The sequence below is a fragment of the Mytilinidion resinicola genome, assembly GCF_010093595.1.
Source record: "Mytilinidion resinicola strain CBS 304.34 unplaced genomic scaffold BDZ99scaffold_2, whole genome shotgun sequence".
Lineage (NCBI taxonomy): Eukaryota > Fungi > Ascomycota > Dothideomycetes > Mytilinidiales > Mytilinidiaceae > Mytilinidion > Mytilinidion resinicola.
The window spans coordinates 1253618-1270356 of record NW_022985438.1 but is presented as its reverse complement, the minus strand read 5'-3'; the positions used below and the strand labels follow the sequence as shown (position 1 = coordinate 1270356).

Below are 16739 nucleotides of genomic sequence, written 5' to 3'. Positions count from 1 at the left end.
GACGTCGACTCGGAATCAGACCTCTGGCTTTTGGAGTGAAGTTTTAGGAGGCTGACGATGGTCAACGCCTCCTACTTTCAACGCTTCCTACTTTCAACGCTTTTGAGGTTGCCAAGAAATTCTTAGTTGAGCTTATGAGCCTCATTGGAAAGGGAGTCTTCTGTGATGTGAGAACATCAATTATATTTGTTTTCGGCATCCTGTCATCGCTGACAGCGTTCATACCAGTACCGCTCAAAACCCTACGCTTTTGCCTTCCCCTTTGCTCCCTCTCTCGCCCTCCTTCTCTCTTCCTCCTCCTTAGCGTCCACATTTGCCAAGAATGCCATTCGCTCTGCATAATTGGCCTTCGCCTTCCCGTACTCATCCAAATCGTCTGCCAGACCCTCTTTATCCACGAATCCTGTCCAATCCAGCCGCGTCTTATCCACCACGTTGAGTTTCTTCACCTTCTCAGGCGGCAGCATAGGTTTTGCAACCGCGGGCGTAGGCGCGTTTTCTTGGTCGACAGCGGTGCGCTTGCGGGGCCAGGTAAGCTGGCGGTCGGGTGGAAGGTTGCGGACATAGCCAGCGGGGTTGGGCTCGAAGCGAAAGGGTCGACGGAGGGGGCGGTGGATAGTATCGGTTTCTGGGGCTTCTGTTTGGTCTGCGGGTTCAGCGTCTGGCTCTGCAGGTTCTTCAGGAGGTATAGGAGGCGGCTCCACGATGGTCCAGCCGTCTTTTAAATATTGATGATGAGCCGCAGAGCCTTTGCGGACACGCTTTTCAAATGTGTCGGTTTGGCCTGCATGCTTGGCCACGAGTTTGAGGTTTATGAATTCGTCACTGGGGCCATCCTCGGTTTGAGGTCCAGTCTCCGCATCTTCCCCTTTCTTGTGGGCCCCGTCTTGTGTTTCCGCCCCAGGAACAGAACTCGTAGGTTTAAGGGGAGCAGCCAGCATCTGCGACCATAGCGCATCGACGTCTACCGTTGCCCCATCCGTCCTTGCCAGCGGTCGCCGCTCTATTTTTCTGTAGAATTGCGTCAGCAAATTCGTCCGTGAATGGAATCATGACCTTCGGCTACTCACTCCACTCTCCTCTGTGCCCTAGTCTTCACCAGTCCGCCTTCTCCGCCCTCGTCGTCGGACAAAAGTAAATCGTCGTCATCTGCCTTCCCTGTCTTCCTCTTCGCGCGCCGGCTCTTCGCCGCTTGTATGGTGACTTCATCTCCAGAGTCAAATTCGGGAGGAGATGGTGCTTTCCGCTTGCGCTTCCGCGACGCAGGCTTGGTGGCCGCGGGGATGGGTTCGTCTTCGGAGGAGCTGGAGGATTCGTCGGCGACGGGGGCGGTGGCGGGATTGAAGTCTTCGTCGGAGGATTCGTGGTACTGTTCGTCGGCTTCGGGGGATAGTGGTTTTTGTGCCATTGTGAAGGGTTGTGTGGTTGTGGCTAGAGAGCTCCTGGCGCGTCACGGTTGAATTGCTGGTCGCGCCAAGCTTCGATGCGATCCCTGCTAGTGTACCCCACATTTTAACCTCGGGGTGAATGTCAGTGAGCATCTCTTTACCAAACTGCACAAATCGGGCCTTTTCCATCCTATGTCTGGCTCAGTATAGTCCTCAAGAGATAGAAAAGGGTACGCCACTGAACCTTGACAGAACGGCTTTCCTCGTGCCGTACTTATTCTAGAATACTGCTTTCTCTCCATACGTCTTCGTCGTCTTTCTTGTACATTGCAGTCAGAATCATGTCTGCCAATTGCTCTACCTGCCATGATATGGGTAAGGCCGAGAACTGGAAAATTGATACGCGCCATTCGATCCACACCAATTTTCATCATCTCCGTGTTAACGCCGCCCATTGTCTTCTTTGCGCAGCCGTCTGGCACGGCATCCAGCAGTTTCCCAGAGGTCAAGAACTACTTCGCGACTCTAAACCCTTAAATTTGTACTTGGGGTACTTTAAAGGGGACCCTACCTCTTTTCGAGTTCGATACGACCTGACCCCACCTGGACCTTCGCAGATCGAATATCAATTTGATCTTATCCTGTTCTCTAAGGGTAATACGGACGCATTATCAATTTCCAGCGCTTCCAATGTTCTAAAGTATCGTGAGGCCTCTCCCCCTCATGGCGTCAAAGAGCTTTCGGCTATCCCGTTTAGACCCCCTGTTTCTCCTGCTCTAGCATCTAGGGGTACACTACCTGCTTTGCTGACACGAATTTCCGAATGCGCCAGTAACCATAGACATAGTCGGACACCAGGCTCGGGAAGCATGCCAGATCGTCTCGTGGATGTAGGCCCTGCGACTGGCTCCACTGCTCCAAAACTCCTTGATGATACATCACAGGTCAAGGGGCCTTATCTTGCATTGTCTCACTGCTGGGGAGGCACGATGCCGTATAGAACCTTGAAATCGAACAAAGATGAGCTTTGCCAAAGAATGGAGTTCTCTCGACTGGCCAGGAATATCCAGGATGCAGTTACTATTACGCGGGGGTTGAACTATAGGTATATATGGATCGATTCCTATTGCATCGTCCAAGACGATCCGAAAGATTGGCTAGAGCAAGCATCCAAAATGGCGTCAATATACGCGGGAGCCTTCCTCACGATCTGTGCCACGCGGTCCGCCTCATTCAATGAGGGCTTCCTGTCAGATAGAAAGTCCGACATCGAACTTCCCTTAGCGGACAGGCTCCCCTCGGGAATGGCTATCTATGCTAGAGACTGTAACAAGCTGGAGGATGGACACAACAATATCACTGGAGCGATTCCTACGGAGGGATCACCGCTCTTCCGACGCGCATGGTGTTATCAGGAGAGACTGTTATCGCAGCGTGCTCTTCATTTCATGGACACGGAACTAGTGTTGGAGTGCGAAGAAGACCTTATGTGTGAATGCAACGAGCAAGACTCTTACGAGAGTGAGCCAGAAAAGCAATTCTACTGCAAAGACGCAGATGGAGTGGTAGGAGTACCATGGCAGACGTTGGTGGAGCTATACACGTTCCGCCAACTAACATATCCGCTTGATATCCTTCCCGCCATCTCGGCCGTAGCTTCAGACTATGGTATCAAAGATTACATAGCAGGCTTAGATGGCCAGGACCTGATGTCCAATCTTCTGTGGAGGACAATGCTTAGAAAAGGCAAGGATGAGACGACATGGCTAGAATGCCACGGAGACAAATACCTCGCACCGACCTTCTCGTGGGCATCAATCATCAGGCCCGTGCAGTGGACAGACTCATCCGGAGCCTTCCAGCCCGTTTGCGAACTCGAGCAATGGCACGTCGCCTTGGAAAACCCCTCCGATCGCTTCGGCCGGGTCGAGGGCGGATATGTAGATCTCCACGGATCAACGATCAAAGCAACGATGAGATCTCGTCCGAGACTAGTAGATGAGCATAGGGGGCCGCAGCCCTTGCAGTATTTGAAAGGTGAAATATATAACGAAGTTGGAAAGAAGATTACGGCTTGTTTCGATACTGCGGATGATCCGTTGTCGCTTGACACGCCGCTGACATGTCTCACGTTGCGTGTTGAAACGAGCTGGTATTACCGACATAATGGACTCATTTTGGTACTAGGTGGGGAGGGTAGGTACGAGCGAGTTGGCTGCTACTGGGATGCGAGCGTAGAGTTCTTTAAAGGTGCGGAAGAAGAGTCTCTAACGATCATTTGAGCCTGCGAAAAATGGAGACGGACGCTTTGTGTTTCTGGAGATATCGCTTCGGTTCCATGTCATTCAATCTCACGTCGTATTGGAATACTGCCCTGGTGGCTTTAATACTTGGGTTATGATGTCAGTCATCACAAGTTGCTTCATAGATTCAGAAATAGAAAGGTTATAGTATGGGGTGCGTTCCATTCATTCTACGTCACTCTATTGTTCCCGATCTCAACGTCTAGTCTTCCGTCGTGCGGGGAGCACTGGCTTGGGCCAATAGAATCGGAAAGCTCCCCAAAAACCCTCCAAAGCCAACTCCACCAGCTCAGGATCGCATTTTTCGAACTGCGAGTCCGGAAAGCTCTCCAGTCCTGGGAAGCTGTACATCAAGCGAGTCTGCAAGAAGTTCTCCATGATAGCAAACTGCTCGTCGGTCATCTCAAATCCATAACTCGACTGTAAACTGTAGAGCTCCGTGGTCCCCTTCCAGCTAACACCGAGATACAACTCTGGAGAATGACGGATAGCGTCGACACCAGCCGGCCAGGGTGCAAAGGGGCTATAAACAAACGTCGATGACGTGACGAGCTCTTCTCCCTTCTTGAATATTTTGATGTTCAACTTTCCTAGCAATGCCTCGTCTATGTGCTGGAAAGTAGGATCGGAGGCGTACATCTCTATAGGGCGGGCACTCTGTGCGGTAGAGAGGATGTTAACAATCTCAATGAAGATCATCAGTTGAATAAGCCGCCCCTTGTGCCGCAGCCTATATTCGTCCTCGTCCTCGTCGCACTCGCGAGCATCAGGAGTCATGTTCCCCAGGCCGATGAGGACTGCTCGGTCGACGCCCCACCCTTCTGAGCGGGCAAGCAGGAGCGAGCTGAGCCGAGTGGAGAACGGAGACGCGAGCCATTCTTCCTTGAAAGCGGAGAGATCTTCGAGAAGAGCGGGCAGATGAATGATGCTTGTGCATTCCTCAGGTGCGATGAGTTCATCCATGCTGTAGTGTTTGTTCTTTAAGTGGTGGGGTGTGTTCTTAAATGTTGAAATTGTGGTGGTCTAAGAAGGGGGTGGGCTGTTCTGAGTCTGAGTGTTCCGTGGAGACTTAACATCAAGGGGCGCTTTATATGGTAGAGAATGAGTATTCACTGTTAGTGAATGATGGCAATAAGAGTAAATTATAAGGAACATTGTTGAAGGCGTTGTGAATAGCATTGTTACGATATGTTAGAGAGGTCGCGGAGCTGAGCATGACGCCATGGCGTTTACCTGTGAAGAAGTCGAAGGAAAGAAAAGATCATTACCTCTAACTAACCTAAGCAGCCTAACCAAAGCGCTTTCCCTCGCCTTCTACCGGAGGCAGTGCTGGCTTCGGCCAGTAGAGGCGGAACGGCCCCAATAATGCCGTATACGTCACACCGATTAGTTCAGCGTGGCTTTCCAACATTCTCTCCCAGTCCATTGCCGCATATTCCGGAAAGTTCTCGAGTCCCGGAAATATGCTCTCCACACGTCCTTTTAGAAAGGTCTCGCAGACGGCGTACTGCTCCATGGTCATGCCCCAACGCCCCTCTTTCCTTTTGCTCGGATCACGTGGATCATGGAGCTCTATAACCACGGTCCAGTCGACGCCGAGATATAGCTCCGGTGAGCGACGAATGGCTCGGAGGCCAACGGGCCAGGGGGCGAAAGGGCTATAGACGAACGTCTTCGTTGTTACGAGCTCTTCCCACTTGTCGACAACGGTGATTCCTAGACGCTCAAGCAGTTCTTCGTCGAGCCGATCGATGTCTGGATCAGAGGCAAACATCTCAATGCTGCGGTCCCCTTGTTCAGAAGAGAAAATATTGGCGATTTCCTGGAACATCATGCACTGGCAAAGAATGTGCCGGCGGAACAAGCAGTACTCCTCATCGGTCTCCTCGTTCAGCTGACGAGGAATCGTGCAACCGAGACCGATTACGACCGCTCGATCAATGGCCCACTTCTCTGAGCGGGATAAAAGTAGTGCTCGAAGTTGCTTGGCGAAGGCCGAGGTACGCCAGCTCGCCATGTACGTGCGTAGTTCTGAGACCATAGCGTTGACTGAAACGAGGCGATCACGGTTTTGGGGTGCCATGTTGTGGTGGTGGTGCTAGTTGACTGAGTATTATGTGGGCGGCGCGATGGGTGTTGTGGTGGACGGGTTTGTAAGATGCGTGTGTGGGTGGTGAGCGCGGGAGTGATGTGTTGTAATTGTTCTGAGAAGATTTCACGTGAGTACTCAGAGGGTGCTCTAGGCGTTCAAATTGGGCATTCACGCATGGAGAGTAATGACAGTGACAGTGAATGTGCAAAAGGGGGTTATTTGCCTTGTGAAAGCGTATAGACACTATGAAATGAATGTAGGCATCTAAAAGATCATATGCATGTTGCGAATAGTGCTGACAAGGACATCGTGAACATGAAACCTGATCAGAAGCACGAGGGAATACAGAAAGTATGAATATCGTAGGGGTGAATAGATTGATGTACTAAATCGAGAAGGAAGAGCTCTCGGGCATGCCTACAAGATATGCTCCCGGATATTTCAGGGGGCGGGCTGTCCTTTTGTTGTGTTTCTGTTGTGCAAGATCCTCTTTTAGGAGAATATAGTTGATTGATGGCACACACAGATTAAAGGGTGACGGAGACACTCACGATTTAGTTCGAGCCGCGAAACAAAGCCCTAATATGTCAACTATCGCCAAACTCTAAGCTCCTGTCCTAGACAGTTTGACACAATAGTCTCAAGTTGCATGCGTACAAACCGCCATTAGGTCTTTCTAAAAAGTGTCTTGGCGGTCTTCTTCATTGCTCCTATGACTTTCTTATGAAATGGCTTCTTCTCGCGAATCGCTTGTGCTTCTAGATCCACATTTATTCCAGCTTCGAGATCAGGCTCTTCATCGGGTACGCTTGGAGACGGTAAAGGTGAGCGAGGTTGCCACCGATCCACGAAAAAGTCAAGGCCATTCTCATCAAAATGCTCGTGCAGTCGACGCTGATCGTTCGCATCGTTGTTGGAGCTGAGGCTGGAGCGAGCGCTGGACCCATAGTTGGAAGCAACGCTATCTCCAGAATTGGAAAATCCGCTCCAGATGGAGGGCGTAGATTCTCCTGAAATGGCGGGGATCCGACCGTCCCTAAGATTGAAGACTCCCCGAACACGACGCAAGCCCCGGACATCTACTGTGGAATTGGTGGGCGTAGATGCGAGTTGCTGGAGTCCTTCTGCGAGTACGTTCCTCTGGTTGAGCTTGCTGTTGATATCAAGCGTCCGCTTTTCGAATGTGATTGGCTCCAAATCGTCGGATCGAAGTCGGCGGAATCCCAATTGGAGCATCCGAGTTGACTTCCAGCTCATTTTGGGAATTTGGGGTATCTTCTCATAGGAAGAAGGCTCATCATCCCGGTCGGGAGCTCCAGGTCGCTCGCGTGCTTCAAACGTCCGTCTAGGCGCAAAAGTAGCGTGGGGCAAACGCCTTGATGTGTATTGTTCGTATGCGCTCCGAAGAGGAGAAGGGATCATATTCCGCGGACGAGAGGGCCTAATTTCAGCATCACGCCCTATCGAATTAATGAAGCGTCCTGGTAATCCTGAGAGGACGGAATGCGCTGAGGGACTTATAGGTGAAAGTGAGCTTGGCGGTGTTTCTGCGTTCCGCCTACGCAGCCGACCCAGGTCGCTGAAATCAGACGCAGTAGGCATCGTGGGCCTCATATGAGAGTATCCATGGACGAACCAAGTCGGGTGACCAAAAATATTGCTGAAGACTGATTGCGCTAGGAGATACACGTTTGTGAAGTCATTCGGAGATCTCGCCACAGAGAACGTCAACCCCTTACCAAGCCTGCCTCCAAGGCTAGCTTGTGCCTCCAAGTCGCAAGCTTCTGGTGGCAACATCCCGCCGCGAAAGCGATCAACCTGCTCTTTTTGTATCGGGCCTTTCGGGTCAGAGAGATTGGCGGTTCGAGGCCAGCGAGCAAAACTAATTCGCTGGCATTCGGCTGCCAAAGGGGGTAACTCAGACATGATCCTTCTCAGATGGTTTTGAACCGGACGGGGATCCTCAGGCCACGACCCGAATCCTCCGATCTGAACATTCTCGGCCGAAGGAGCTGGACCTGGCCGCTCATAAGGGAAATAGTGGCGACCAAGATCATGAGGTGGATAGTCGCTATGATGCCATTCGCCATCTTCCCAACGAAGCTCGCCGGTTGGATTGCGGATTATGATCGTATCCTCATAATACTGCCAGGTAAGCCACCACCAGGGTAGAGACATGCCAGGTGTGTTGGTTGTGCTGCTGCGGTTTGCTACACTGGGCCGCATGGTGTGGATACTGAGAAGTATGTGACTGCCGAGTGGTGTATGAATGACTGTGCGTGGAAGGGTGTGACCGGACTTTCGAATTGGGGAGGCTGTGTGTATTATGGAAAAGAAGCGTCCTGACGGGCAAGATTAGCTTGTTATATGTTCGATTCGAGACGTCATTGTGCAATGCTGAACATTGATAAGTGAACATGGCCAACGCAATTGAGACAATGAACATTGTGATGGTCTGGCAGCGAATATGGAGAATGAGCTTTGTAAAACAAGATGGCGAATGAGTGGTGAAAGCAGACCAAAGAAATTGGCGAATGATGACAGTGAGAGGATCAAGAAGGCCGAGCATTTCCAGTGTTTGAAACATTATGAATAGCTCCTGTATGAAAAATGAGTATCGTATGTCATACTGTTAAGCTGGTAGTTAGCTACACGCCATCCACCTCTGTCGAGGTCACGGAAAGCATTTCGGCTTTGTAGCCTTCAGTATTCTTTACCATGTGCAGTCCGCGGTTAGAAAACATCACAATCTCAGCTTTTTTCAAGAGTCGAAAGTGCAGATCTTGTGATCTTATTACTGTACTACAGGAAGCTACTCCACTCATCATGAAGCAGCTTCAGTTCCGTTCGTCACGGCCGGCTTCTCCGGTGAGGACCTGCCACCACTATCACCAGCATGAGAAGGGACCGGTGGTGGGGTAGGAGTTTCTGTCGTCTTCTCATTGACCAAGCGGATAAGGTAGGGCCCTGTGTCTCCGGCCCCGTCGATTTGACCGAGCATCGAGTCAAACAGTTGGGCGTCGCGGAGGAGCCTGCAATAACCTAAGTTAGCAGGAGGACATAATTGAGTCAAATGAACGAAGCGATGGGAACAGTTCATACCTCGATTTACCGGCCGCCGTCTTGACCACTGCATCGGAAAATGCCTTGCCAACTTGCTCCCGGTAGCTAACAAACACCGGCAACATGATCATGCGAACCGACGTATCCGACAAGATCCTGCTGATGACTTTGTGAAGCGTAAGGGTGTCTTTCGTCAAAGTTTCCATGTTGGGGCTGACTTGTCGTGCAGTATCCTCATCCCAAATTATTTTCTTCAAATTCTTTACATGAACGGCAGCCCTGTTGCTCATTATATCGATAAGCTTATCGTGGATGCTGACCTGCTGATCTTGCAGCAGTCTTTTGACGTTGTCAAACTCAGCAATTGAAGCCCGAGAACTGGGTGAATGTCGCCGTGCGAATTCTCTAACGTATGGCAGAATCGCGATCATGAAGCTCAAAGCTTGGGAAGCAGTTGCAAGATGTCGAGTGTTGATATTCTCTAGTCCTGCGCTGTGTATTGCTCCAGCTCCAAGGATCTGTTGGCATAGTCGAGAGTTGAACAATTTGAGATAATCGCAAATCAACACCGAGACTTCCGCGGTCATACTGGGTATCGCGGCGATGAGATTCTCGAACCTATCGACACCTTTCAGAGCCGCGACCGCCGATGCGCTGACCACGTATCTTTCTTCGTCTACTATTGCGTGGCTTGGACCTTGCGATTTCTCCTTGGAGTTTCCATTGGTGTCCAGGGTCGCTGTGCCGTTCATTGCAAGATCGATGTCTTCCCAAATCATTGAACTCTTTGACCAGATTACGGGATCACTAGTCATTCCTTGCAATATTCGCAACAAGACGTCGTTGTTTGAATCTCCGAAATCCTTTGCTTTCCATCGATCTGAGTCCATGACTTGGTTGAGTCGCTGTTTTTCAGTTTCTCCCATCAGAGACACAAACTGGCCGATGTGATCATTGACAACACCTTTCAATGCTGCACCCGACCGGCCCGATACGGCCTCACACTCGTCCGCAAACAACCTGTTTAGACTGAAGTACCGCAGGAATCTAGGGAGCTCCAGATGAGTAGTTCCTTCCGATCTCACTCTCAATATTTTTGTGATCTGAGTCTGAGCCGCATCGACAGCTTGACCCAAGAGACTGGACATGTCCAGGGCTTGCATTAACTCTTCCTGAAGATCGCTGGACTCTAAGATCGGACCCCGCGCGTTCATGTATCCATCAATGCTTCCCAGATTAGGGCTTCTAGGAGGCGAGCGAGTACCACCTGCGGACGGCGGAGGCGTTCCGACACCGCTTGTGACGTCGAGCAGCACTTTTACTTGAATACTGAGTCGGCGCAATGCCTCCCCAACATCCGAATAGATTTTGACAAAAAGCTCTTCGGCATCGGCGGAATCAAGAGCCCGGAGGTTTCGAGAAAGAATAGACGATTTATCTTGCTGGCTGTGCAAGCGACTGCTCCGGGTCGATACTGATGTGACAGATTCCGCGTCATCATCTGACGCGCTCGGGAGGTGGTGTCGAATAAGGACTTTCATTTCCCTGACAATGGCATCTCTGAAAGCTGCCGCTGCTTTGGTAGTGTAATTAGACGCGCTGAGACCTATCAGATTTGCCCGCAAATCTGAACGGAATGTCTCATTCGTTTTCATGTATGCTGGTAATATAGACTGCATTCTGTTGTGGTTGCCTCGAGATCTTTGGGAAGCAGATGCCCAGCGTTGGAGAGTGTCCTTTTGTGGCACGCTTTGAACATGTTGACGTAGGTCAACTAGCAGGGTCTCCAAAAACCTGGCTTCGAATCCTTTACCGATGCGAGATCTTAGTTGTTGTATGCCTTCTGCTAGCCCATCGAAGGCCTTGAGACTACGTAGATCTACGAGCCTACTTGGTAGATGTGGCTGGAGCCATAATACTGTAGATGGATCTGTGATGTTTAAATCTCCTGCTATAAGCTTTTCCAGGGCGTCTATCCGGGTTATAGCGGTCTCAAGTTCGCCTCTGTCAATCAGCTCCTCGCAATGGGAAAAGCCTTGCATGACGCTCTGCAGCTGGTCCGTTGCGTCTGTGAGTTTTCTAAGATTTTCTCGCCGTCGCTTCATATCAATGATTTTCAGACCTCCAACGGCCATCTGGCGATCTAAGTTGCTCAGATCCTCTCTCAGAGACTTGATCTTCGAAACGGACTCTGCAGCCTCGGATTGCAACTCTCGGAGGGAGCCGAGAGCAGCAAAGAAGGAAGTAGACGCAGTGGAAATAGAGGAGATAAGATGAACCTCAACAGTGTCCATATACCACGAGAGTTTTTCCTGTAGAATAGCATTGCTTGCCAGAGCTTTCCTGCCAGGAGGCTGTGGACTCTCCAATCTGCCATTCGCACCATTTGAGTCCGTATCACTTCTAGTTTGTGGCTGTCGAATGACCTCGGACCGCTCGCTGACAATGTCAAATGTGCGTGGGTTCTCAAGATGGAAATTGTCATCGAAATAGACGTTCGGTATTGTTGATAACGGTGTCACGGCGTTGAGATTTCGCCTAGAAACGCCTCCGCTTGAACGTCGCCTTGGCTGTGGTGACGCCCCAGGAGACAAAGCGGCTATGGAAGGCCTGGTAAGTGGTGGAGTGACTGCATGGTCCCGTTGTAACCCTTTCTCCACTATCTCATCAAACTCCTCTTTCTTATCCGAATCCCTCTTAAATATCTGGGACGAGCCGCCATCTGTTTCTGCCTTTGCCCTCTGAAAAGCGTCGTATAGCGAGCCTACTTGAGACAAATACGAGTTGAACGCGGTAGAATCGATGTGAGGTATGTTGGTAAGGGTGACGGGAGGTATGTCCTTTGCAGAAGGGGGTTTATGCCCTGAGGCGCCAGAAGCTGCGGTATGCGGCAGCATCCCCGTGCGAACAATCGGTGGTTGTAGAAGGGTCGAGATTGCTGCGCATCTCGGATTAGCTATCTGGCCACGGGCCCATGAACAGCTCCCAGCGCATACCGTTTTGTCCGACCTCTTTCACCGAGCCCATCCTGCTTTGCGATGATGTGTCCAGGGCGCCACCGACTGAGCTCAGGGAGTGAATCGAGTGTATAGAGCTCGCCGTCGACCCCCGGCGCCCACGGCTTGGGTTGTATCGACCCGTGGAATTTGGTCTATCATGTTGAGGGAAAGGGTACTGATTGCGTTGCGAGCTCGGAGACTGGAGGGATTCGAAGCTATCGACAGATCTCCTGGACGGCGAAGGAGATGACATCGTCGGATGGCGGTATTCCAGGAGGTGATTCTGGGAGCTTGGGAGACATCAGGTAGCGAGGGCGCAGTAAGCTACCACTTTAACATGTCGAAGGTTCACGTTTTGGGTCGTCAGAAGTATGTACGAGGACCGCTTTTAAGAAACGCGCAATGTTGTTGAATTAATAGACGTATATATCTCCTTTGATGATGCCAAAGACGACTGCCAAGACAATTCGGATCGGCACCAGTTGTCCCGATATCCACCAAGGCTCGACCTCAGCACTCATCCCTCTCACACGATGGCTCCCAACCATGCGCTTTTCTGTCAGCAGCATCTCTTTTGAAATGCTGTGTGAATTACCATCACGTCGCTCTATTATTCTTCGACTTTTCTACGTGAAGGATCACTGACATTTGTAGTACACGACTTTCAACGTCACAAATAAATATGCGATTTCACAAATGACTCTACACAGAAGCGACATACTTCTGTATCGACTAGAGACCGCCTTGGATGCCTTCCAGCTTTTACGCTTGGGTGTTTATCTGGACTTTTTTTTTTGTACAAAGTCAAGCGGGAGAGCGCTCGCCGCTACTCCATCACAATCGAAACAGCAATCCGAGAGCCATTTGAGATTCCTTCAGCCGCACTCACCACGGTAACTACTCTGCTGATTCTCCGCTGAATGTTAAGCTCGGCGGCAGATCACTTTTCGCGGTCCCCCAATCACTTTCTGTGGAACCCAATTCCAGCTCTAGCATCCCTCCATCTAGGAAGAAACTATGAGTTAGGTAGTTGCGAGTATATGGCTGCCCGTTAAGCTTTGCGCTCTGAATGTAGATATTCTCCCCATTCGGATTGAAGTTAGTCGAAGATATCGTTGCCGTCTTCCCCGTCTGCGGGTTCGTGAGAGACACTGATTTGAAGAAGGGAGGAGTAATGAAGTACACATTTTGGCCTAGCATTGTTAAAACATAGTCTCTTGATGGCATTTCCTTGGCTTGTCTTCTTACCGGGATTTGGAAAAATACCTAGCATAGTGAGGGTTGAAAAAGAGCCCATTGCACCACTGTCGTCGTTCCCCGGCTGGAACATGTTAGCAATATGGACCGGGCGCAGAGAAGCATTGACTTACGATGCCGGCGATGGTGTCATTGAATTGACTTGGAATGTAGAATCGTGTTCTCGCGGCAGATAATCCAGGTCGTCCGGCATAGTGGTAGAGGTATACTAGCAAAAATGCTTGCTCATCGCCTATGTAAAGAAGTCCGCTTTCGTGGATGAAGTCCAAGCGCTTAGCAAATGTATCAGGGCCTCCCAATGTAGCAATGAGTTCAGCCATGTCTCCTGGAGCGAAAAAGGTGTACATCCAACTGCTCCCTTCGTACGTCTCGTGGCCATTTGGATTCAAATAACAACTCGTAAAGTTGAGCAATGGCGAACAGAAGATTGGGTCTTGGTATCCCCATGTCCCGTTCATGAATTTTGATTGCAGAAATCCGACGAAGCCCGTATCGGTACCATTGATGGAAGATGTTTCGTCTTCTTTGTACATGTTCTTCCAGTTTCTTGAACGCTGAGAATACTTCTGGTAGGCTTCCACACTCCCTAGACCACCTTTGGCCATTTCTGCAATACAGAAGTCGTTGTAGGCATACTCGACCGTGCGGGAGATGCTGCGCGTGCGAGCGCCGGAGTTAAGATCGAAGTCATCAGTCGGGATGTACCCAAGATGCTTCCAGCTTTCGAGGCCTCCCCGACCTTCGACGGCCCAATTCAGTGGCTCGTCTTCAGCATCGGACACGACAGCCTGGTACGCAGTGGCCCAGTCCACGCCTTCAGTAATATTCTTCAAGTATGCGTCCGCGAGTACAATGTTGGCATTGGAGCCGCCCTTTGCCAGATTAGCATAGTCTAGATAAGAGCGTATAGCGCATGTCATACTTGGGTAAACCCTTTGCATAGACTCATGCGGCAATCAGGCAATTTTCCTTCATGGCGGTAGATATCGATCAGACTTCTGGCCATGAGCGTTTGCGAGTGCGGGTCCAATAGCGTGATCAGGGGATGAATGCTACGGAATGAGTCCCAGATGCAGTAGTAAGAATCATAGTACGGTTCGTCGCTGTACCACAATGGGTTTTCTCCTGTGTAGTCTGGATTGGAAAGTTTTGTTGGTATTGGTTTGACGGTAGTTCGAATTATTCATACCTTGCGGACTGATCATGCTTCGGTAGACTCCGCTCCAGAAAGTTGTCTGAAGCTCCTCACTCACTCCTGCAGCGTCGATCTCGATGACATTCAATTTCGTGTTCCAGGCGTCTTCAGCGGCGCTCAAGGTCTGATTGAAATCGAAATTAGGAATTTCCTTCTCTGCGCTTCCGCAGGCCTGCGCAGCGCTTATGAAACTAACCCCTACGCGTACGAGGACTTGACCATTTGAATCCGGCGCGTGGAATCTCGTCCATGCCCCGGCAGCTAAAGGCAAGGGTGAAATTAGCAGACATTCTCGCAAAAGGAAAAGGAGTAATTACGTAGAATCTGGGGTGAAATGTTGACCCCATCCTCCTGAACGAAGAGTGATCTTCCGACTCCAGCGCGATTATTGCTGAAAACGCCACTATCACGAACGGCCGCACCTAAGAAATCAGCACAGAAATGTACTGTATAATTGCCAATTCCGAATGATGGTGAATAGGTCCCATTTCCAGAGAGGCGACCAGTGGCAGAATCAACTTCGACTTGGCCGTTGATCCTTGAATTCGGAAGATCTGCCAAATCGACCAAAATCAGTGGACTCAAGGGGGTGTCGGAATCAAGAGGCTCCGTAGGGAAAGTGAATCTATAGAGTGCTGTATGGTTTGACACTGTCATCTCAGCATGGATCGAAGAGTTTAGCGTGAGCGCAAAGTATCCTGGGTATGCTTCGACCGTCCCATTGATAAGCCCGGTAGCTCTATCATCTCTATTCTAACTTAGCAACCAAGACACTCAAGCTTAGGATCTTGAATCTTACTTCGTATAAGCGCAATTGTTGATGTCATCGCCCGGACATCCTGCGTGTGGAAAAATAGGAAAGTTGCCGAGAGAAGGAGACTGTAGACGGATCAGCGTTCAGATTGCTATACGAACTTCGATATGACGCCTACGCCTCCCGTTCCCGAATCATGCATGTGAGAAAATCCCATGATAGGACTCCCATCTGAGGCAAAGCCACCTTGATTATCACCTCCATTGGTATCAGCGCCCGCTTTTGCCATACCGAAAGGCAGTGTCGCGCCAGGGAAGACATGTCCTGACGGTAAATTAATCAAGACGTACTTCCTAAGTGTACTGGCGCTTACCACCGTTCGTCGTGCCGATGAGAGGGTTTATTTGTTTTTGCGCATTGCTCCCAACTAAGGAGAGTAGACAGAAAAGACCCGAAGAGCGCCACGAGGACGACATTCTTGTTCTCTTGACTGATAAATTAATGGCCAGGAGGTCCGGAATGATGTTGATGGAGAATGAAGGACTGCGCGAAGATCACGAACCCCGCTCCGTATTAGTGCATCCATACTGGGCAGGCGCGAAGTTTGTGAATCCGTGCTGCCGTTCATACAAAAATTCCGTCTTGAAGATTAGTGGTGCAACTATCGCTAGGATGTAACGGGAGTGGCTGCGGGGTACTCTAGCGAGATATCAGGAATGAGGGGCATAATAATGCCAAGGAGACTCAATTGTACCTAGGCAAATAATTGTATCGGCTCTGTTAGAAGTCTAGGTGACTACGATCACTCTACGATCACTGCGGTGGTCGAAGGATTTGGATGCTCTTTGGATAACTTTATTTCGTTCTTGAATGTCATTGCTAACCGATATTGGAGCTCCTAAAGTTTTAGCACGCGAAAGTTGTAGACTGGTAACAGCGCCCTTATTCATATCATAAAGATTGTATTGGAATTGAGAACGTCGTAAGGAGCGTTGTCTTCCTTTGTGTGAAAACATGTACGGACTGCGAAGGCATAGGCTTGCGAGGAAATTATCGTCCAGTCCGTGTGGATCGTCTTTGATATCCGAAGAAACATTTCGTTTGATGGAAGTGTTTGCCATATAGGGTCTCAAAATCTCAGCCACGCCGTAGCGCTTCTCTTGGAACAATTAAGTGATCCTCAAGACGCAGTATCCATAGCCAACCAAGTCCTGTCTTATTCGCGTAGTATGGGCTCGGTGCACGGTGTAGCATATGTCTAGGACTAGAGGAAAAGCGTAGCCGCTGCGAAGTGCTTGGGTGTGGCGACACAAGCGGTGTTGTTGCAATCGATGGACGGATATAGGCTGGTTTCGAGTTTGATACGGCGACGCTGGCGCTATGCTATAGTCAGTGAGATGGTGTGCGCATCATTGCAGCCGGTGATGTGTTGGTGTAGCGTGATCGATGGCAAAGCAGCGCTGTAGGTTACAGTGTCGGTGGCCGGCGCAGTCACTGACATGATTGAATTAAACTATTAAACGCCAAGCCTTGCGTCTTCTAGCTGCGTTCTGACGTATTTCTACCTTCCGCTTTCTGCATGGCTAAGCGCCAAAGAGCTCGGCGCCACACCACACTCGAACTTTGGAGGGAGACGATTGGTCACGTGTACAAACCGGAGAACCCGAATTCTTCGAGGTGGGTCCACT

At 50.3% G+C, this 16739-nt stretch overlaps 7 protein-coding genes across 7 annotated transcripts; 1 reads left to right on the top strand and 6 right to left on the bottom strand.

Moving 5' to 3' along the window:
- Positions 1-12: 12 nt before the first annotated feature.
- On the bottom strand, positions 13-1418 carry BDZ99DRAFT_127417 (BCNT-domain-containing protein). Its single transcript, XM_033712585.1, has 2 exons — positions 1071-1418; positions 13-1011 (listed from the first exon to the last, which is right to left on the bottom strand). The coding sequence occupies exons 1-2, from the start codon at positions 1406-1408 to the stop codon at positions 243-245; spliced, it is 1107 nt and encodes a 368-aa protein (XP_033582999.1). The 5' UTR covers positions 1409-1418; the 3' UTR covers positions 13-242.
- An 839-nt stretch (positions 1419-2257) lies between these two features.
- BDZ99DRAFT_337003 (HET-domain-containing protein) lies at positions 2258-3121 on the top strand (the record flags this gene model as incomplete). The annotated part of the gene is made up of 1 exon (XM_033714308.1): positions 2258-3121. A coding segment is annotated over one exon (864 nt), but the record flags the coding sequence as incomplete, so codon positions are not given.
- A 657-nt stretch (positions 3122-3778) lies between these two features.
- Positions 3779-4844, bottom strand: BDZ99DRAFT_127408 (uncharacterized protein). Its single transcript, XM_033712584.1, has one exon. The coding sequence runs from the start codon at positions 4652-4654 to the stop codon at positions 3887-3889; it is 768 nt and encodes a 255-aa protein (XP_033582997.1). The 5' UTR covers positions 4655-4844; the 3' UTR covers positions 3779-3886.
- Positions 4845-4979: 135 nt separating this feature from the next.
- Positions 4980-5774, bottom strand: BDZ99DRAFT_514647 (uncharacterized protein; the record flags this gene model as incomplete). The annotated part of the gene is made up of 1 exon (XM_033724893.1): positions 4980-5774. The coding sequence occupies one exon, from the start codon at positions 5772-5774 to the stop codon at positions 4980-4982; it is 795 nt and encodes a 264-aa protein (XP_033582996.1).
- Positions 5775-6327: 553 nt separating this feature from the next.
- On the bottom strand, positions 6328-8009 carry BDZ99DRAFT_493939 (uncharacterized protein; the record flags this gene model as incomplete). The annotated part of the gene is made up of 1 exon (XM_033723276.1): positions 6328-8009. The coding sequence occupies one exon, from the start codon at positions 8007-8009 to the stop codon at positions 6450-6452; it is 1560 nt and encodes a 519-aa protein (XP_033582995.1). The 3' UTR covers positions 6328-6449.
- Positions 8010-8399: 390 nt separating this feature from the next.
- On the bottom strand, positions 8400-12199 carry BDZ99DRAFT_493938 (Vps54-domain-containing protein). The gene is made up of 3 exons (XM_033723275.1): positions 11843-12199; positions 8886-11724; positions 8400-8815 (listed from the first exon to the last, which is right to left on the bottom strand). Exons 1-3 carry the CDS (start codon positions 12096-12098, stop codon positions 8608-8610), a joined length of 3303 nt encoding a protein of 1100 aa, XP_033582994.1. The 5' UTR covers positions 12099-12199; the 3' UTR covers positions 8400-8607.
- Positions 12200-12447: 248 nt separating this feature from the next.
- Positions 12448-15558, bottom strand: BDZ99DRAFT_457952 (uncharacterized protein). Its single transcript, XM_033718805.1, has 9 exons — positions 15425-15558; positions 15230-15375; positions 15097-15176; positions 14615-15045; positions 14292-14558; positions 14025-14236; positions 13216-13974; positions 13094-13166; positions 12448-13038 (listed from the first exon to the last, which is right to left on the bottom strand). The coding sequence occupies exons 1-9, from the start codon at positions 15525-15527 to the stop codon at positions 12743-12745; spliced, it is 2367 nt and encodes a 788-aa protein (XP_033582993.1). The 5' UTR covers positions 15528-15558; the 3' UTR covers positions 12448-12742.
- Between the last annotated feature and the right edge of the window lie 1181 nt (positions 15559-16739).